The sequence below is a fragment of the Trichoplusia ni genome, chromosome 1 (assembly GCF_003590095.1).
Source record: "Trichoplusia ni isolate ovarian cell line Hi5 chromosome 1, tn1, whole genome shotgun sequence".
Taxonomy (NCBI): Eukaryota; Metazoa; Arthropoda; class Insecta; order Lepidoptera; family Noctuidae; genus Trichoplusia; species Trichoplusia ni.
Window position 1 is genome coordinate 10,914,980 of NC_039478.1, and position 23,550 is coordinate 10,938,529.

A 23,550-nucleotide genomic window follows, 5' to 3' on the forward strand; every position below is an offset into this window, starting at 1 on the left:
AATTTCCTCATTCATTTTTTTTACAGTCACTTTTGTTATAATGGTTCGTAATAAATGATACAATGATGCGTGTTTATTGGGAGCGGCCTACAAATTTTGAACCTATGATTTATTTATGGTGGTATCACGATAAATACCCGAGATTAAAACGTTCTATCATTAACGACCGTTGTACTTATTTATCTTGCCGTTTTTGTCCCATTGCAGTCTCTACACATACTTAAAGATCGAGTATTTTACTAAAACCAAAACATTTAAAGTACCTGTGGAAGTAAATTTATTGCTAATCCACTGCAATCATTTTGCTGGCTGAATCTCTCATGAGTGGACTAAGCCATTTTACACACCAATCTTCACTCCAACTTCCACACCAGGTTGCACATCAACCATACGAAAAGAAATATCTGCCACCTTTCATCCGAGTAAAGCTCATTCTACCATCTCCGTCTAACTCTTTTACCTTTGATCCTTATACTAAAGAAGTATAGACTGCATCAAAAAACCCACTTATAAAATACATTTCTGCTCAGTTGTCCTTACATCAACGCGACCATGACTTCTCAACACTTTAAGATGCAAAATTTCTCACGAACATCTTAAAATGTCGTCATTTAGGTGTGTCGTACTCTCCTCGCGGTATTGAGTTCATTGTGCGAGCTAGGCGCGGCAAACTTCACTTTTGTTGGCACACATACCGAACAACTCTGCTATTGTATTTTATTAACATTTTATGGAAGGTAAAGGAGTTTTTGCGGTTATATTTTGCATGAATATTGAGATTTGAATATATTTTCTATCTAAGGAGGTTTTAGTGTTACTTGTCTTTAACAATTTGTATGTTATTTTAAGTGTGAGCAAGTGTTTAATGCTTTAGCAATATGCAAGTTCAATGATTTTTGTTGAAATTCAGCAGAGTAGTGAGATTATTTATTGTAGGAACTGCCGACAGCCGAGTGGTTGAAGTCACCTCGCCAAACCTAATGTGCGAGACGTTTCGTGGGTTCGATCCTTGCATAGGGCAAGCGTTTATGTGACCCAAGATTACGTGCCACTGATGCTCCACAAGAACGTGCCCTGAGTCTAGATACATTTTTCATCAGACATGATTGTACCCTGTAAGATAACTTAACCTTCGTATTAAGCACAATAAACACTCTTTAAAAGTAGAAACCAATCTCATTCACAAATCAACCTTATCTCACACTCAAAAAACACTTCTAATCATCGAAAACACTCAATTAATTAACCCATCCTTTCTTCAGTCACCTTCTATCATACGTCCACAAATAACCATTATTTCCCTTCCCAGGTATCCCACAAAGGCCTGAAGATCGTCCAGAATGTGACAGCTAAAGGCAAACAGCAGACCATCAAGCACTTCATCCCTCACGGCAGCATCACCAGCGCGGTGGTGCAGGGCGACGTGGTGGCCTGCGTGCTGCTTCTGTACAACCCACTCACTGGCTGCCCTGTGCATGTACACGCTTACAGGTCAGTCTATAATCTAATATTCTACAAATATAATTCACTAATGTAATCTATACTACGCAAAATTCTCATGTCACGACATACGAAATTGAACTCCTCCGAAACGGCTCGATCGATTGTCATGAAATTTTATGTGTATATTGGATAGGTATCAAGAATCGGAAAACATTTATTTTTCGTATCCCATTTTTTTTACTCCCTAGAGCTGGCAATGTATGGTTTTTTATGGCAAAACAACGTTTGCTAGGGCAGCTAGAATAATATAACTTTCACACAACACCATATATTCAAACTAAGCAAAGCTTGTAGAATGAGTTTTTTGAATAGACAACTGATAAATATCCTGATATATTTCTAAATACATTTAAAAATTTACTTATTTTACCAAAATCTTTACAAAATCAGTCTGAATTACTCCGTTTTGCGGTAATCAAAGTACGAAAACTTATTACCAAACCTAAAAATAACTTTTTAAATTGGTTAATTAAATAAAATCTTCTCAAGAAGTGATAAAATATCCAACACTTATTCGATTACTTAAGCACACTTAATCGTAAATTCCTTTAGTCATAAAATGCGCGTTTATCCACCGTATAAACATGGATGGTGCGTCGTTCGTTATTTGTTTTTACAATTTAACATCTACACTCTCAGGTGTTTAATAGCACCATAACTATGGATTACACTTGGTTATAAATACAAGATTATGTAAAGGCGGTTTAATGTGACTTTATTGGAAGTTTTTTGAGCAGCTCTTAAATAGATTGGATTATACTGTCTGTGTATACTAATATTATAAACGCGAAAGTTTGTATGTATGCATGTATGTTCCTCTTTCACGCAAAAACCACTGAACGGATTTAAACGAAACTTTTTAGGTATAGAGTTTTAATCCCGAATTTTATTCCCTTGGGATCATTTTAGATTTGTATATTTATAGCGGCCGGGTCCGCATTCAACAGCAATTTTTTATAATTAAGTAAAGATTATTAGTTAACAATGGATAATTTAATGGTTACTCCCTGGTACCGCTCCACAACATGATTTAGGACTAAAATAGTTTTCTTTATATCCCTAATGTAAAGTATTAAATCGACTCCTTTAAGTCAATTTTGAAACATAAATGTGCAATTAAAATAAATGCTATTCATCGACCAGTTTCAACTTATCTTTACTTTTTAATTTACATTCGAATTGCCATCTAAACCCAATTTCGTATTTGCATCTGGTTGCATATTTCAATCACCGCTAGCTATTTCGTCATTTAACTTTTATTAATATTTAAATAATATTCGAGCGTGACATTTATCTAATAATAAGGCCATATTAATGTCAGATTATTTCAAGATGTCCGACTGGTTTGTTTCCTACTTTAGTTTCTAGAACGTCGCTCTGCAAACATAGAAATTAAAGAAACAAAACTACACTGCATCATGATATATTGCATTTTATCATACATGATAAAAGGTCTATTCGACACAAAAATAATTTTTCAATTCGAACCAGTAGTTCCTGAGATTAGCGCGTTCAAACAAACAAACTCTTCAGCTTTATATATCAGTATAGATATAGATTTAAACTGTTTTTTAGTATAGTTTCTGCTAATAGATAAATGGATGCTAGCTGACACACACCCTCTATTTCTTTTTGTATTTGTGTTCATTATTTTTATCAATGCTCAAAGCCCTCTAAATATGAGACATCCAAAATCAAAAAATCAAAATCAAAAGTTTTTATTCCAAATAGGCCGTATTTCAGGCACTTTTAAAACGTTACATTACTGACTCTAGTTGCACGGTTCCAAAGTGTCATTCTTATGGAGAAGAACCGGCAAGAAACTGCAAAAAATCCATATACTAAACGCTACTTATAACGAGTTAAAATTAAACCCGAATTTTGTTTTTCCCGATAAGTCTTAACACGCAAAAGCGTTTACAAGTCTAGTTAAAGGCGATCGTTAAGATAAACCATCAGTTAATGTAACCAACATAAAATAAATTGGATTGTGTAAGAAGTCTCGTTGCGGTCACAATGATTAACTGATAAACTGCTCCAGAAACAATAGATTGAGGTAAATAGGTAACCGTTATACTATTAACTTGTGTACTTAAACCACAGTTAAATGTGAGTTAACCTTCAAGTTTAAACACCTAAACGTGTCCGAAGACAAGCTATTAAATATCCAATTTTAACTGTATTTTATCTTCTTTATATATGTATATAATTCTACAATATGTATGTATGTCATTGAAGGAAAAATGTTGGATGGATGGATGACAAACACAAAAAAAAAAAACAAGAAACAGTAAAAACTTTTGCCCACTACAACTTAAAAAGTCTTGACCGATTTTTATCAAACATATCTAAGAACAGTCACACATACTATAACTTTAAAAAAAAAAAAAAAAAAATAGAAATCACTAAATTCGGGAGCTATGATGTCACAGACAGACAACAGACACGTCAAACTTGTAACACCCCTTTTTGCATAGTTTTTAAAAAATGCTTTCAAAAACAAAATCTTTATATTTCCAAATACATTTATATACATTTATATAGATATAAGCCATGTCTTCATAGTCCCTAAGTACAATAGGTATACAACACTATACAAAGGGTTGTGGCATCTTCACCTGACATTTAACACGTTTCGCAACTCCTGCGCAGCTCCTTGTGCAACGTGAACCTTCCATTATTTATTATTTATGTTGTATCCATTAAAGGTCCTTCGTTTGAAATAATTGTTGTTTTGGTATTATGGGAAGTAGTTTATGGATAATAATCCATCCATTCCTAATAAAAGATATATTAAAAACAGAATTTTATTTAGTACTCAACAATTTTTGTTCTAAATGCATATTTTTATTTGTCAAAAAAATATAATTTCAAAATGGAACTTAACCTCGCTAGGTTTTGATAGTAGCTTTATATTGTTAAATGTAATGTTTTTGCAAAAAAGCCAATGCCATTATAGATATAGAGTCCGACGTCATTGTAGAGTTTTAATAATGCCCTTTACATTAAAGTCGGTTTAGACATTAAATAGTCATCGTAGGACAAAGAATCCCACGTATTAGATATACATATATCTTATATCCCCGAACCTTTAAGACAAAACACTTTTTTTGTAAATTGTAAAAAATATGAACTGCAATAAGTTCCTCATACAAAACTTTCAGTATCAAATTAAAATTAAAATTATTTAATCCAAAATAGGTTTCAGAGCACTACTTCTTTGAGGTCACAAAAAATAACAACAACCATTTAGGCAGCACCCCTTATAGTACATCCTATAGCGTTTCCGAAGTGCTCTAGCTGGGATGAAGAAACACTAATAAATATAATACATATCAAAACTCTTTACTTAAAATAACCTACAATTCTTCACAATATATATAATGTAGCAATGTCTGACATTTCACGTTCTATGCGCCTGCGCATCTTGAGGTCACAGCGACATCTGTCGGGCACTCCGGGAATCTGTTACGAGACCCACTTCTGTTGTTTATGGACGTTACCCTACGACACAGCTACAATATGACTGGGTTTCTGCAAGTATGGGTTCGATTTTATTAATCGAAGAAGATGAAATTTTTTACCATGTCACTAAAGGCTTTTTTTTAGTAATTAAAATAATATTTTATGATTTTTTTATTTAATACTGTTAATGTATAAAATTCCAAAAATGTGTGTCAAATAGACATTTTATTCTAACACACATTAGTAACGTGTTTCTTAATTTAAAAGTTTAAATTTCAATTAAAATGCTGCCAAAGTTACCCATTATAGTTAATTATGTAAAGATAAATCAATAATAATTAATTAAAATTCAAATCACAAATTGTTACAAAACAATAACATAATTATACAAATCGAATCAAAGTAAGCCAATACAACTTCTAATAAACATAAACCTAAATTTCTAAAGAAAATAATTCGATTGACAAATACCACACCCTGTAGAAAACAGGGGGTCATTAACCCTTTCAAACTTTCAATTCAAACAGCACCCTTATTACAACTGACTAAGGTTGAAATTCGCAATAAATAAAAGAACGGCTACTTAACAAAATCCTTGTGAATCGCTTGTGTTTACGACAATCATTTAAGTGGGATGATAATACGAGTTTGTAATAGTATATTAAAAGGCGGTAATAGCTGGTAGGTTTTAAAACCGGTAGCTTAGCCGTAACCTAGGGCTTTGGCGTAGGGCTGCCACGGACAAGAAAAAAAATGTGTTTTGATATTTGATGTACTTTCAAATCCAGCTGTAAGAAAGAAGTTAGTTAGAACCCCAATTCAATTAATGTAATGTAATGAAAAGAACTAAAAATAACTCTAACCTTAAACTTTATAACCTAATTTGAGCATTGATTGAAAGGTTTAGTCTACATAAGCGATTTCAGATTCCTATATTTTAAATGTTCGCCTTCACCGTTTGTCAGTGGTCTCGAATAACTAAGAAATTATACACCCACTAGCTGTTTCCCGCGACTTCGTCCGAGTGGTTAGAAGATGTAAGTTATAATTTTATACCTGCCCTGTTTTTTCCACATTTTCCAGCGCGCAGCTGTGTCGCAGCGTGACTAAGGTTTTAGGCTATATACCAATACAGCCTAAAACCTTCCTCGATGAATGGTCTATTCAAGACAAAAACAATTTTACAATTTGAACCAGCAGTTCCTGAGATTAGCGCGTTCAAACAAACAAACTCTTCAGCTTTATATATTAGTATAGATATAGATTACTTGGAAAAGTCACGTTATGATTGTACCTGCACGTCATGCATATAGATCCATATACGGAAATAAAACACCACCACCACGACTATTGAAAAAATAGGTTTTATAGTCAATTATTATTCTTTAATAAGAGGCTGTCCTCCTCTCAATGTAAATAATCTTTTTGATAAGGTGCAAAGTTAACTTTATATTCCCCATATTCATTTTCGCCTTCTTACTTTTCTCTAGGTCAAAACAAACCTTTAATACTATCTTCAAAAGTTCGAGCCGCAGTTAAAATGTCAAAACATTACCATTATAAATTAACTATTTTTATTATTATTATTTTTCGAGGAAATAAAGTTAGTATTGTACAATAGGACAGCCCTAAAAACCAGATTCGTCCAGTTATCGACCCTGACGGGTTTGCGTTTGAAGCCAGCCATGTAATAGAAACAGTTTTCATTAGAATTCTCGCTTTACAGTAAAAGTGCTATGTTACTTTTATGTGGACATTAAAAATATCTAGCTAACAAGTTTCTCCTGCATTAGGAAAGTTATATTACTTCAAAGCTTGCAGATTTATATGCAAACTAAATATCTCCAGCAAAGAAAACAACTATACAAGACTTTTTTACTTTAAGATAAAGTGAATTTATTTTTGGTTAATCATAAAAAAGTTGCGACTTAATTATAGTCAACTACGAAACCAGACAAAAAAATAATAATAGACTTAATAAAAAGTCATACAATAAGAAATGACAACCAAAATTACATTTAGAGAATCATTAATCAAATTTCTTAACCTCCATTTTGTAATTATGCATTCATAAGTTAATAAACGACAATTCGATAAGGTGCGTCAATACCTAATACCGCATTTGAAATCAAAGGATATAACAAACTTTCTAATGAAACGAAATAAACACATTTCTAGCGCAAAGGTGAAGAGGGCAACTAACAAAGACTTGGAATCCAATTTATCCACATAAATACGTGAAACAAAATCCATCGATGGGTGGATTAGCACCGACTTTATAACTTAACCTTTCACCGCAGCAATGGGCACGTAAAATGTATAATTCACGCGTTTTGACAGCGCGCCACTTTTGACAGCTGTACAAAAATGGCCGACGCACAGAAAAGAATTACTTTCACTTACATTTTGTTGAGTCGAATATGTTTTTATAACAATGGAACACCTTTGGATGGTATAAATGGCTAGGTTATGCGCTGTCGAGAGAAAATTAAATTATTTTTTTTTTGTTTGTGCCCGGTAGCAGTTTCGCTTGCCAAAATGTTATTATAATTCAATAGCCTTGTATAGACCGTTCAATAAAAGGCTCAGGAATTTCTTTTACTGTGCACAATAAAAGCAAAAAGTTTACTCTATAAAAAAAATTCTCGAGGCAAAGAAATCCGCGACAAGTGCCGCAAAACCGAAAACTTTATTTTCTTTTTAATACATTTAATCTTGATTCTATAAGCTGATCTGTTTTTTTCTTAAGCTTTATTACAGTTAGCAACAATTCAGACCCAGACGTTAATGGCAAGATAATCTTGATTCAATCTTTCTTAACTGGTCAGTAACAGCTCATGAGAGAGACACGTGGAAAAAAAGTGGGAAGACCCTGCCCAGCAGTGGGAAACAATAGTCTGATAAAAATACTATTCATACCAGTCAAAGAGTAGCCTAAGGTGGCCTTGGAAGCGGTGGCGTGACGATCTTAACGTGTACCGCGCGGGCTGGTTCCATGAGGCCCAGGACAGAGAATCGTATAATTATTTGGGGGAGGCCTTTGCCCAGCAGTAGGGCACAGTGGGCTAAATAAAAATAAAATAAAATCATTCTGCCACATCAACCATCATCACAAAAAGGTCTACATAAACTTATTTTGGACAGTATCATTAACTACTTCGGTACAAATCGGTATCTTATTAACAGTGATGACATTGCTTGTCTCATGACATTATATCACAGATTATAAAACTATTCGACAGTAAGGTCATTTTAAATTCATTATGATGTCATTTTGACAAAGAATCAACGCTTTGCGGAATTGTATGATATTTATTGGAGTTAGATGCACTAATAAGAGAATAGTTAATTATATTAGATTTTTGGTTTCGATTTTTAACTTAATTTTTTGCTATTTATCTTTTAAATACAAATTAAACTCTAGTTTAAACTTTTAATAGATAATGTTTCTATGCCAATTCAAAATTGTTGGGTAATGTCGTAGAAGTATCAATGTTTTTGTATATAGTAGGCGTATATGAAGGTAAGTGTTGAATAATCATGAGTCTTTCATGCATTTCTATGATGAAGAGGACCTTCAACACCATATGGTACCTTTGAAGTATGTAAGTAGCACAAATCGGTGACTTGTGACTTTATTTATACTGTGTGAAATATTTTAAAATGGTCTCAGCCGTGTCTTTGTAATCACAAACTCAATTAAAATCAAAATTACGCAAATAAAATACACTTTTAAACATGTTTTCATTTTGCAGTAAAGGTTAACAACATTTTGATTTCAGCCATGTTTATTCCTAAACAAATCAATTTTTCCTCGTTCCCAATAGCAGAAGGCAAAACGAGAAGGCGCGAAAATCTAAAACAGATCTAACTCAACCCTAATTAGATATTGATTTTGATCAAATCGGGAAGTTTGAAACTGAAAGTTACTGTTAATTTACTGGTAATCTATTTCAGCAAAATACAATATTCAAGAGAGAATGATTTCTTAGAAAAAAAAATCATTCCGCTCACCAAAAAAATGAATAGAAGATGGTAACACCTTGACATTCGCACAAAGGAATGTCGGGTCGTATGAGTCACACGTAGTTTTGTGTGAGGCGAACAGGATAATATTATAATTATTATAATTACTACATCATCTCTGATTGGCTCGTAATTATTTGCATACAAAACTTGTTAAAGATACATACTAGTGAGGATTGTAAAGATTTTACGACTACAAGATATTCTAAGATGTTTTTAACGTCAAAAACCATTTTAATATGTACTATGACTTTGGTCACTGATATTGTATAAATCGGAACAAGAGTATTGCCATTTTTAAGCTAAAAAAACTGCTAATCTTCTTAAACTTCTGACTAGTTCAACCTGGATCAGACTGGCACAGAACTGTAGAGATTGGCACGAGAAAGGCCTATGCCAGCAAAGGGAGAATTATGAGCTGTGGATAATGGTGAATTCCAACCAGATCCAGATTCCAACAGACTAGTTCTTTACTTAAAATTTTAATTAATTTAATTAACACATTTAAAAATAAGCGTTTTATTTTCTTGGCACAAAAAATTTGGCCTTTTATGAAAAGTATCTAACTTCTTAAAACCTTCCTATAAATATCCAATAATCTCCATAGGTACATTGACTCACAGCTCCTTATTGGTTAATAGAAATTGTTTTATTGATATCTCACTGTTGCCTTGGAGATGTCTATTTTGAATTAATAGTGACAGGCGGTCTTCCCACGAGTGCTGAGTTACCTTCGATCAGCTATGATGCGATCTGCGTCTTAATTAGGTAATCGATTGGAACAAATGATGTATGTTTAACTGTTTTAATAAGTATTTAATAGTATTCCACAAATTACAAACTAAGCTTGTATTATGAATATTAGACAAATGATAAACATATTGACATAGGTCTAAATACTAACATATAGTAGATAAATTATACCCAGATACAGAACAAATGATTCTGCTCATCACACTAACATTTGTCCACCGACCTTCGGTATACCTCTAGGCAAAAACCTCTAAAACTGGATAAAAATACAGCTGAAACTAGTCGAGCTTTCCCGAAAAATACTCATGAGAATCGAATTTACCTCACGTTATAATACTTTCTTGTTTTCTCATATTCATCTCCAATTCGATCAAAGTTTCTGAAGGTCTTCCCCTTTCAAATAACATTCAATACCTCAATTCTTCACCAAAAATGTTTATTCAAAAGTAACCGCAACAAACCTAATGATTCGCTCACATCTAATATTAAATCAATGTTCATTTAATACATTGCTAAATTGTATTTCTTTGAAGTCTAAGCAAAATAAACAGATAAATTACCGTTTACGTTAAAGGTCGTAATTGCAACAGTATTCAGCGAAATGTGGCGAGTGAGGTGTGTCTACATTGGGTAAACCATTGGTCGGAAAATTATTTGCCAAAATAGCTTAAAACAATTGAATGGTTCCTCCAATATTTTTTCTGTACCTTGTTCTTTTGTTTTGTATGTATGTTTGCTTGTGTGTTTTGAGCCCTATATGTGTCAAATCGCGAAAAAACATTGTCTTTCTTCTTTTAAAATAAAATGGCTTTAAGTTTTTATTCTCGAGTTGGGAGGTAACAAATCAAAGGCATCATCTTGCATAGTTCTAAAAGTTGTATATCATAGTTGTATTGTGATCATCATTTATACATCATAGGAAATTGTCAGTCACATTTTTTCCTTCTAGAGGAAATCCTCATTGACTGTGTCTAAGGTCTGTCTTAGCAGCAAAGGAAATAAAGAAGTAGGTTCTTTGAAAAATTAACTGTTATTTGTTAAGTAGCCATCGCTCTGAGGATGTGTTGGAGTGCTTCCGGAGTGCTTCTTCATTTCCTTTACTGACCACACGGGATATTCCCTTGCTAAAACTGCTTACGACAATCATAGCTTACAGTTTATTACCTTCATATAAGGTAGAAAGGCGGTGAAGCCGCTGTTTCTGGGTTTAAGCTGTCCAGGCATATCGACTATCCGTTTATTAGGTTAGAATGAAGGAATGGGAATAATAACATTTGGTCTGGCTGTGACTGTTTCTTTTACAATGGGAGTAAGTAATTTAGATCTTTTGAAAATATATTTTTTTATTTTGAAAGATAACGTCGTGACCGAAATTGGATCATAAAGATATTATATTATTAGATCAAAAATTAGAAGGTATAATAATAGTTTGTTCACCAACAAGAGTTACGGGTAGTATATAAACACTAGCTGACCCAGCAAAAACTCTACAATAATTTATATAACCTTGCTTAAACCAGCCTGTATTTTAAGAGATACAAATATTATACAAACTCTAAAATCCATATGAACTCTTCCACAAGGCATGAAACTAACAATAAGATGTTTGCAACGAATACCCTTGACATTAAAATGTCAACATTCCTTGATCGAGCGAGTTTTGAACATCGGCTCCGCTCGTGTTGCGTCGTTTTTGTTGCGCCCGCGCATGTAATGAGATACGTCGCCGATCACACCGAACAGAATTAAGAATTCAAATTGATTAATTAAGATAAGAATGTTTAAATTTTATAAGGTCGGTCAGTTCAATGGATTTGGTTGATACAGTGGTTTTTAAATTTGTGCATTGCTGTGATTGCACGGATAGTTGAGTAGTTTAGGTCACCAAGCCAAACTCACTAAGCACAAATTGACGCGGCTTCGATCCCCGCGTAGTACAAGCGTTTGTGTGATCCACGAATGCTTGTCCTGAGTCTGGGTGTCCTCGTGACACAAAGATTTAATTCCTTACTGAGGAAGCCGTTTTTTTTAAGTCTTAAAATAATATTATTGCGGATGTGTGTGCACGTTTCCACAATCATAATAATATGACTGTAAGACTCTGATCTGTTTGCGAAGAGTCAAGGATTACTTAGTTAAGATTAAGGCCTACATATCATGGTAATAAGGTTTTTATCTACAAATAACGCGAAAGAATAAAGGGTTTTATTGTCTTGTGTTTTTGGGTCAGAGGTTTTCAATACCGTCATTCAACACCCTAATAAAGTTGCATCTAACCATTAGTTATAACATACCAAAAGAAAAGAACATAACCTAACTTATGTTTGAAATATAATAATTTACTAAACACCAAGAATGTTCCTTACTATGTATGTTCGCAGTTTTCACTAATAACACGTTTACATTACACAACGGTGTGATAGACGTCCAATCAACATTGTTCAATTAGCTGGCGTGCCAATAATTTTCACAATAATCATTACGAACACTATGTAACATGTTTTCTCAAATACTAATGAACTGATGTCTCCTTTGGTATTCGACATTTAAATGTCACGAATTGCATTTTCAAATCGATCTAAAAACGTGAATGCATCTTCATATTATGTCAATTTTATTTTTGTTTTATCGTTTTCTCCAGAGTATCTAGGTAGGTAATTTACTCAAGTTTCTGGGTAGGTATGTTATACTGCCCTATTTTTGGGTAGGCGGGGGAATCCTCATGGACTTCCTCGGAGGAGTAAGCGGGGAGGGTCAGACCGTTACTGATTAAACCTGAACTGCCGTGTAACGTTTCCAACATATAGTCGGTGCGCGGCAATGTATAGCAATTCATCACGCACTGACTGTGGGAAAACATTTGAAGATACATTAGAATTTATTTGGCGTTTTAATTCGATTTTCAAAATCAGAATAATGGTTTACAGTGATAATTGACAACTGAGCGAGCAAAACCGCGGGCGACTGCTAGAAAAAATACCTTCTAATGTGAATATCTTCGTAATCTTTTTGCAAAAGTTTGACCAATTTATTATAACAACGGATTATGCTAATTCAAAATATCAGCAAATATTTATATCCCAATTCGGAACAACGTCACCACAATGTCAAAAAGTCAAACTTTCTCACCAAGGAGAAACAAACGACAATCACAAATTCCCCATAAAAATATTCTTTCACCATTAAATCATGTTTGAACGCTGAATATTAATATAAATACCAGTTTCATGCCACATTCATTTAAATTTATAATTTAGCTATTTCTTGCAGTGCTTGGTTTGATTAAGTCTGTGTCAAACAGGTTTGTAGCCCTATGAATATTTTTCAAACGGGTTGCTTTTGTCAACGTAGGTGGCGAGTTTGAATATGCATGCGGAATTGCCACACTGGTAGCTGTAGGGACTAGACACCTGGTTGCTGCGCTAAGCTTGTCTGACAGAAGAATGGTTGCATGACAGAAATTTTCGTACATAACCAGTTCTGTCCATACTCATGATGGAAATCCACCATGAGACGTTTCATGATACAATGAAATAATTCAAACTCTTGAATGTTAGCTTCGGTAGCTTAGTCGGTAAAGCAATTGGTCCTGTCAGCTAGTATTCGCAGATTCGAGTTATGTCTGAGGTTGATTTTTTTCCAAATTTCCAAAATTGTGTATCTGTTTTCATGATAACCATTTATTAACAAAAATCTAGTGAATAGCTTAAGCAGAATTGTGCGGGTCAAAGAAACGAATTTATCGTATATTTATTCTATTGCGAAAAATTGAAAAAGGAAGCATTATAACTATTTAAAATTCTATCACTCTGTCTAAAAGTTACATAATTCGACTTATAAGATCTGACCTACACATTCAAAAATGTGGACATTCCAATAAAAAAAAAACTTGAAAACATTAACCTCTTATGCAGATGGCAAACACGAGCTATTTAGCTCAAACATTTAGTGATAATGTTGATTTTTTCCAGTCTTATGTTAAGGTCATAAGGCTTAGATCACATCACTAAAACATTGCTGAAAGGTTTTATACTTATATAACCAGTTGCGATGACATAACTCTATGATAATTTAGTCTATGTTAATCGCAGGGCCGGCCCACACTCGGCCCTTGCGACACATCCGTTGCAGGGTATACAGTGCTAGTACCTGTTTAGTGCCATTTATAGATATGGTACTCTTGAACCTGAATCGGTATTATGTAATATCTAGTCTTCGACTGTACTAAATGCATGGAATTTTTGATTTGGGTTTTGAAATTTGTAGAGATCGTTGTTATATCGATAACTGTCATATTTATTGCAAGAATTGTAAATATTGTTGTGTAAATATTGATTCGATTTCAATAATTAATTTAACTTTGGAAACTATGTAACATCAAAAAGTATAAATAAGTTTATAAAACTAGCTATTGCACGCGATTTCTTACCAGTAGGGTAATGAAGATATAAGGTTTTTTTAAATTAACAATAAACATTACCAATTAACAGATGAAAATCAAAAATAATAAAAAAAAAACAGAACACCACCACTAAACCAACATTCCGATCATACCAAATCTGCATACAGCCACAAATGAATGAACTATTACGTCACAAATAGAGAACCATTCAATATCAATCAATAATGTCAATATTGCTCAATCCTGACAGATGACAGATGAGGTCATCAAGTCAACTCTGACATTTATGAACGTTTACGAACGCTGGTACAGTCAGCAATAGAAGGTTAACACATTTAAATCAGTTATTCAGAATCAATTTCACAGATTTGCTGTTGCTATAAAGTAACAAAATTTTCTTGATTCCTTATCCCATAGGCTTGGGATTACGATAATTGTTTGTTATTTTTTGTCTTTCAAAAAGTACCACTTTCAGAACTACTAGTTTTGAATAAATTTTTAAAAAGATTTATTTTTATTTGTAATAAATAAAAATATTGTGTCTCTCAGTGCCTTCAAAACATCTTCTGTACAAACTGCTGGGCAAAGTCCCGTAATTTTTCCATGATTACCAGGCTGGCGTTGGATGGCATCGCCTTCCTTCAGTTCCATCGCCAGCCCTCGCGCTATGCTTACACATAAACCCATCGCTTTTAAGGCTGACACCCATTTCCACAAGGCACTGAAAAATACCTACTACTTATTGAAAAGTATTGTGTTATGTTGTTGACTGTACATTATATTCGTGCACTTTCGGGTGCGATCGGGTCGCGTGACGTCGTTTAGCAATACTATAACGATCGAGTTTGTCACGAGTAATGATGGAATGTCGAAAAGGCTTGCATTGCATTGTTAGAACGTTTTGCGTGAATTTGAGCGAGGACGCAAAAACTTAATGGGTTCTGTTTTAGTTTTTAGTGGCCTTAGCTATGCAAGTTATTGTTTCGTTTTGGAGGCATTCGATTTGGTCGATTTCTTGAAATTGCAGCAGAAATTTCGATCAACTTAATAAATTGATAAAGATTAAAGTTACGTGGATAATGGTTACCCAATTAAATTTTCCCAAAAGCCAGATGTGGCCATGAGGTTCACTTGCGTCAACCAAATAAACAAATGCTATCTCTAATGTTTTATTACAAAACTGTAGTTCAGCCTTTCTTTCATCTTCATATACTTATTGCCAAAACCGCTGAGCGCGACGTGTCTTGGCTTCGATCCCGGCGTACGAAAAGCATTTGTGTGTTTCACGAATCCTTGTTCTTACAAACAACGCTCTAATAAAGGTCATGGAGTCTTTAATTTGAAGTAAAACCAATAATTTATTTCCATTGTCCTCAGATGTGACTCAGACCACACGGCCGAAATGCTCTTCACTCATCTCCAAGCTCTAATCGAAAGACCAGAAAACCAGAAGAAGTTCGCTGACATCGAGCGAAAACTGCAAATGAGAGGCGCTCTGCCTTCCTCGAAGAAACCTCCAGATTCCTCCCTAGGGAGTGAAGTGTCCAGGGAGTCCGACTCCGGGAGTAACGAGGAGCGATGTGTAGCCAATCTGTATGATAGTCTGGCTGCTGAACTGAAGCAAAAGTTATCGACAGGTAAACGGGGTATAGGTCAGTCCGATTTTACCAGTTTTTCGTAGGTAGACGCTTGGCAGTTGCACAGGTATTGGGTATGTACTTGTAGTGCTTTCTGTGGTTATAGGCTACTACCAGGTCTTAAAGTTTTTGAGGTGTGGGAGTGAGATGACGCGCATGGCGTAAAGCGTTGTCTCTTTTCTACTCCTGCAATTGTTATAGTTGACTTGGTGGTAGTCTTTTTGGTTAGCTTTTTTGTGTTAACATAGTATTTTACACGTATACAATTATTTTATTGTTATATGTTATTATTGAAATTTTAAGTACGTACTTTATTAAAGTATATTAGATTATTTTTGCAATTTAAGTATGAGATACTGTAGTGCTTATATACGTTATTTGTGTATCTATAGCTAAGTGATTAATGTTGTGCTTTGAACCAAAAAATACATACGAAAAACCAATTCATACAGAAATCACCTACAAATTTAAGTATTGTGAAGAAAGAACAAAAATACAAAATAATATATTTTGTTTTTTAAATATTCAAACTAAACTTAATGAACTTATAGTTTAATAAAACAACCGTTCAAGATTTGAAAGATACAGGTTTTTTTGATCTAATTTTATTAAAGAACATTCCTTTCATATCACCCACATACAGTCCAAACCACCACCAAACTCTAAAAAAGAAAATTTCAATCCATACCTCCAAAAAAAAACTACAAAATCACACAGCAACACCATCCCCTAACCCATTAAAACAACTCCACCGAACTTGCAGGCAAGAGCCCCATCCTACTGCCTCCCCGGGATTACGACACGGTTCACCGACAGAAAGGGAACCTCTCCAACATTGACACGAGGAGGTGCCTCAACCAGAACATCGTGGGGGTCAACGCGAGACGCAAGCTGGAGTCCTCTGGCGGGAGCTCTGGGATCGGCAGCGATCTGGCGCCGTCACCAGAGAGGAATGAATACAGGCAGCATGATAACCACAGTACTAGTGGTGAGTAAAATCTTTGTTTGTGTTTAATATGTTGAAGGTCGAAGCAGGCTCGCGCGATTTACTGTAGAAATCAATAAATATATTATTTATTTAAATACAGATTACTTAAATATAATCGGAAATTTTAATTAAAGCGAACTCTGATATCAGTTAGTTACGTATCTGTGTCTGAAATAAATAAATATCTATATTTCAGACATCAGCGTTCCTACTAAACATGGGTGTTTTTATCCCATTATTACATTAGGATTCGTTGATTGTAGTAATTAGTTAAGTTTCACTGTGCGTTGATCTTTAGGCAAACTATATACAGATATCCGTAAAAGGCTATATCATTTTTCAGATACATGTTAATGTCAGTCCTGTTCACAAGTTACCTGACTTGTTACTGACACACTTGATACTTTCCATTACCTAATCATTTTCGTAAAACTACCCCCAGACTTAGGATTAATATGGAAGGATACTTGTGTGTCCTAGTCCTAGTATAGGATTTCACAATTATTTTTCCCTTTTTTACTCCCGCGTTAAGGAATTTAATCCTTGTGTCGCGGAGGGTTACACAAACATACAACTCAAATGAACAAAGACACAAAAACTCAGAACAAGCATTTGAGGTTCACACAAACGCTTGTCCTACGCGGGGATCGAACCCGCGACACGTCGCATACAGTGGGTTTAGCGTGGTGACCTCAACCACTCGGCTATCCATGCAGTCAAAGACACCCAGACTCACGTTGGGATGAGTGAGTTATGGTTATTGGATTTGAATAAGGAATTAGGCAACAGGCAGTACTCAAAGAAGAAGGAATATTACGTAGACAATAAAATGTGTTATATCATTCGTGACAAATTGAAACACATATCTATGCAAAACATTTTAAATGAGCTTAAAATCTTGCAAAACATTTGCGTAAAATACTAAATTTTGCAAGCTAACTGGGCTAAATGACTGACTGTTATTCATACAACATCTGAACTCGACGCAAGTCATTTTAAATAAACGGTTTTATTCTTAACTTAACCTTAATATGATATTACGAAACTGCTTATAACAGAGAGAGATGAAGATATGTTGTCAGATACATCTATCTCTTTCTAAAAGGAAGTATGATTGGTTTAAGCTTCTTAATACTGGTTTATTTTTGGTTTTTACGGCCTCAAAGAGGCCTGTTGAATCTTTAAAACTGACAAAAAATATAATCTTATAGATTAGGAGGTTGTATCATCAAGCAAATTGTTCGCTATTCTTTTTTTATGGTACCTAACGATGATGATCATTATTACAAACATAAAAGAATGTTTCCGCATTTCAACTGTAGTTCGAAAAAAAAGGTTGAATTTTGTTTTTTTTTTATATTGTGTGTTGTTAATGTTATGAAGAATATTAAATAATGTGATGTTAGTTCGTTTCTAGTCAATTTAAAAATGGTCGATCGATTGTCGACTGTCGAATCATATTTTTTCATTTGTCTTTGGATAGTACTAGTTCCTGGTCAGGTAATTTAATAAGTTTGGGAAAATAGCATGGGAAAAATTAGGTTGAGTGGATCCATGAAAACTGAACAAAAAAAAACATTTCCATTGCCTTTCCAGTAGGACATTTACAAACAAATATTGAAAAAGAAAAATAGATAGCACCCAGATTTTCCACGTTAAATAAAATAGACTCCAGTTATAATCGACCAGATACACAATACCCAAATATCTTCACTATTTAGATAAACCGGCGAGAAACTCCATGGAGCGAAATACAGGCTATTCAACTTATATCTAAAAACCTCTTTATTAATATTTCTGTGGCTAAAACATATCATGCAAGTCATGCAACAGATAAGTTAGATAATGAACTAACCTCTGCCATAAGCCTTGCCTCACCATGAACCGCGTCCTCAACTCCGCTCATTTTGTGTTATAATGTAAACATTACGTAGCTAATTTATAAAACTGCAATGATCTCGCAATATATATTATATTTGTCTCTTAAATTTGCGTCAAAACATTGATAATAATATTATATCATCGATTGTGTTCTACTATATTCTTATTTGTGTCAAGAAGAGACTGTGTTTTATTGACTGTGCTTTATAATTGAGAATTTATTCTTATTTTAGTTACATTTATTTCTGGGTGTCTTTGTGCATGTGAATTTTATGTTTGTGAAGCACCCCGCGACACTAGGGTCTAATTCTTTAGTGTGGGCGTCGTTTTTTATAAACAAAATCAAATTTATCTTACTTTCTTATATTCGTAAGGTAAATGTACAATTTAGTGTCAGTGTACAGCTGCATGTAGGCTTCTGACGTGGTTTCAAATAAACCCTTCTGAGAATAATAATAGAATTCACCGTTCGAAAGAGGTTTACGCATGCTGCAATTTAAACCTATGAACTTTGACTGGCAGTCCAACGTTCATACCACAATACTATCACTGCTATGAACCTGTCAAATTTTATGTCTAGCGCCAAGATTGATTGTTCATGTTTTGTTTTGTAATTCGGCCAGCTATGATCAGTTTCATTGATCATTTTCGTAGCGAGCGGGCCCGCAAGCAACAGCAAATTATAAATAAATTTCGGTAATATTGATTGCATTAACAGTTAAACAACACAGCCACATAACAATGAATATGATATAAGCCACTTACTTAAAGCTAATTTAAATAAGATAAAAATACTGAAATGTTTCACTCAGTCTCTTACCTAACAACGTATAATATATGCACTGCAACAAATAACTGTAAACCAATTTATATAAACATAATGAAATCGATACGGACAGACAAATGTCACAAGTTGCGCAGGAGTTTACAAAACCACATTCACTCCGATACGTTACTTTCATCATAATGTTATTATTTAACGTGTTTCCTGGTTTTCTTGTTATTTCTTAGATTTTTTAATGCGTATGATAACGTTCTGTCCTCTGTCTTTATTTACTAAAGAAAAAAAATCCTTATGTCGCGGGGGCGTTTTACAAACATTCAAATCACATGCACAAAGACCCCCGTCTCAGAAGAAGCATTCGTGGTTCACACAAATGATTGTCCTACGCGGAGATCGAACCCTCGACACGGCGTGCTCAGTCGTTTTAGCGTGGTGACCTCAACCACTCGGTTATCCGTGCAGATTCTCGTATTGTGTCTTATTCGCAGTTTAATTATTTATTTCTTACTTTAAGAGGTGCTGATAAACTTTCGGATTTAAAACATTACAAAATCACGACAGGAACTGAAATTTAAATAGAAAATAATCCGTTTTTGTATTGAAATACCTTTTTACTCCATTGAAAAGCACCTTAGTATTATAAAGTAATAACACTCAACATATAATTAATATCAAATTATTATGGCGGAGCTTGTACGGGAAGTGACGTCATATGACAGCTAGTTATCACACTTATAGATGCGGAGCCATTGTTTATCTGTAATTGGTTTGTAATAAAAATAGAGGAAAAAGATATTGGAAGATGTATTATTAAAAGTTCAATATATCGTATAGACTTATAAGAAGGTCTCTTTTGACGAGTTATTTGTGAAATTAATACAATTTGTATTCATATTATGTATGTATGATTTTCATGACCGAAAAAATAACAAATTGCTAAGGATAAAAAATTGACGTATGTATCCTTAAGCACAAATTACAGTGTTATAGTCACAAAATTGGAATAAGATGGCGAACATTCTTTTTGGGGGACATTTTTTTTTTCAATCATTATTCAGAATATGACCGTCAAGAACGAATCACGTTCTAAAGTAACTCGGCTGTCAGGAATTTTCGTGTCATATCAAACATACAAAACAAAACAATCTCGTTGTTAAACACAAGTTTATTGATCTTAAATGGATCAAGATCGCACTTACGTTCAAGGTATCAAAGCATTAAACTAATGACTTGTGAAACGTATCCTCCAAAATCTTAACTCTACACCCAATAAACAACCTTATGTATAAAGTTATAGCAAGCGAATTAATACTCTGTGGCTATAAAGTTAGAGTTCAAATCTCGTTGTAGTAAAAATGTAGAGTAAGGCGATGGTTGTTTGTTTTCGTTTTATGGTGAGAGGCTGTGTTATTTGAACTGGAGCAATTATAGCCGGCGTTATTGTGATACACGGTTAACACGGAGTTTGAGGGTTAGCACAGTTGATAGGCGTAAGTGTGGATAAATACTGGTTGTTTTCAGCAAGGGAAAAAAAGGGTTTCGATCTACTTGGATAATGATACTTATAGTTCATCATAATTCATAATGATTATTGACACTCTTCTTAATTAGATTGGTAGAATATTCGTCACATCACATATTTTTTCTAGAAATAGTTACTTTAGATAGACTTAATATTGAAGGAGCAACATTTGTAAAATTAGTCTGCAGTGAATATTGAAAAATAAACAGAAATGAAATGCTTACCTATACCTTCATTTGAAACTACCTTGAAAATACTCTGTCGATACTATAACAAGTAGAATTGGAACTCTACAACCATATCCAACCATATCCAACCAAAACACTAAGGTACACGGTAAACACATTAAAAAGAACCTAACCTCAAAAAGGTTGAATAGCCAAGTTTTTCACAAGCTCAAATAGGCAGTTTAGAGTTTCCCACGCCTCAGCCATTTAAAACAATACTGTGCGACAGAGACGGCACATGTTTTTCTATTATGGAAGCTCGGTTTTCCCAAAGTGGAAAAAATTGTGATTGTCTGGAAGAGATCTTTCAATCAACGACCTTCCTATTCTTTACGGCTATTCTATTGTTTATGGATTTAAATACTATGTGTTTACGTTTTGTGGAGGTATGTGGATGTGTATGTATGTAGGATGTACCTACACCTATGAACTGTGGTTTATACTATGCTAGGATCGTAAGGCTTATATATTCCAAACACTTAGCCAGACGTGATGACGGTAGATGGAGTAAATTTATATCTGGTAACGACGTGCCTTGGCCAGTTAAATCCGAATGGGTTAAAGATGGAATTGGCAGACAATATAAAAAAGATAGCAGGAATAGGATGGGTATGAAGGGCAAGAAGCAGAGGAGACTGATATGAATATACTACGCTTGAAATTTTATTGGGCCAAATGGCAGCTAATTCATGTTCAACAAAAAAAAAATACAGACGTACCGTAGACGACCATTTTTGAAGCCGGTTAAAAATTGGCTCGTATTACGTAGATATCCACAAACCTCTCGTACTTACATTCATAATGATTGTAAATTAGTATTATTTGGTGAGATAAGAGAGATAATACTCATAAACTTTAATTCGCCAATTAGGGTTACCCCATAAAGATAAATATTTTAAGAAGTAAAAGTGAAACCTTTTGGTTTGAGAAAGTGTTGTAAAGAGAGTGAAATATTGTATTGTGTTTCGTGTGAAGGTCACTAGTTCACATGGACTTGGACAATAATATTAATGACGGAACTTTTTTTGATAGTTCAAAAATGTAATGGTTTAATTGAAGGGCTTGATCTCACATATAAGACAGTCATATAGTAAGATCATGCTTTACTCAGGAGTTGAAATATTTTATATCGAGGAACTTATCGGTAGTTTCATAATAGGTAAGCTTAGACCCCAATATGATCCGGTAGTTCATCGGCCTAGCCTTTTCCCAACTATGTTGGGGTCGGCTACCAGTCCAACCGGTTTCAGCTGAGTACCAGTGTTTTACAAGGAGCGACTGGATATCTGACCTCCTTAACCCAGTTACCTGGGCAACACGACACCCCTTGGTTAGACTGGCTGTCAGACTTTTTCAAGCTTTTGACTACCTGTAACGACTGTCAAAGATGTAGGAATAACAGCCGGGACCCACAATTTAACGTGCCTTCCGAAACACGTAGGAACTCGTTATGACAAAGATGGTTACCCATCTACGGACCAACCGCGTCAAGCATAGCTTAACCTGTGATCGAATCACTTATGCGGTTATAGCTTAGCCACGAGCTCCGGTAGTTAACAGTGTTTATTTATAGTTTCTAATGAATATTAAAAAATGCGGTGGCTTTTGGAAGAATTCACCTCCTATTTAAAGCACTTTGTATATATTACATTTGTTTACCTGCGATCTGAACATAGTTGGTATATGACATTCTTTAGGTCAGTCACTATATGATTGAACTAGCTGTTGCCCGCGACTTCGTCCCCGTGGGTAGAAGATTGGACCAGTAGTTCCTGAGATACACAAAATACAAATACAAATGTTAATTGCAAACCAAACTAACACGGAACCAAATAGTTTCATGAAATTAAAGTTCATTAAAACTAACAACAATGTAATGTAAATTACAATGTTCTCTAATAAATCACAGCGAGAACCAGAGCAGTCCAAACAATAGAAATAACAGATTCTAGACGCTCAACTCCCATACAAATTGCGCGCGCTTTTGTACAAGATGGCGCACCAAGATGGCGGCGTGGGAACGAATTAACTGTCAAATGTATTACTGGTTTGTTATAATTAAATGCTATTTTGATAGTTTTATATGCTGGAAATTAATTGGTACTAATTATTATTGGTGTTAATGGATTTTTATTGGCTGATAATGGTGTGAATGTTAACTTTTAAACGGAAAACCTTTTAGTTTGCGGTCAAAAAATATTTCACATGAAAGTTGGAATAGTTTACAATATTATACATATATCAGATTATTTTAAAGCCGGATATTAATTAACTAATACGACATTTTAAAGTGGTAAAAACATGCAGGGAACAATTCCTCTTTCAAGTACATACCTACAGACCTTATTCAGATTTAACTTTT

The 23,550-nt window shown here is 34.3% G+C and overlaps 1 protein-coding gene across 2 annotated transcripts in view; it reads left to right on the forward strand.

The window, feature by feature from the left end:
• LOC113494312 (zinc finger CCCH domain-containing protein 13) overlaps positions 1 to 23,550 on the forward strand; it is an 80,871-nt gene that overhangs the window by 53,020 nt on the left and 4,301 nt on the right. Inside the window, exons 5-7 of one of the 2 annotated variants that reach the window (XM_026872605.1) lie at positions 1,310 to 1,491; positions 15,527 to 15,801; positions 16,550 to 16,774. In XM_026872605.1, coding sequence (XP_026728406.1) covers positions 1,310 to 1,491; positions 15,527 to 15,801; positions 16,550 to 16,774 — 682 coding nt within the window. The remainder of the gene's footprint in view (positions 1 to 1,309; positions 1,492 to 15,526; positions 15,802 to 16,549; positions 16,775 to 23,550) is intronic. The other variant, XM_026872613.1, reaches the window with a different exon arrangement.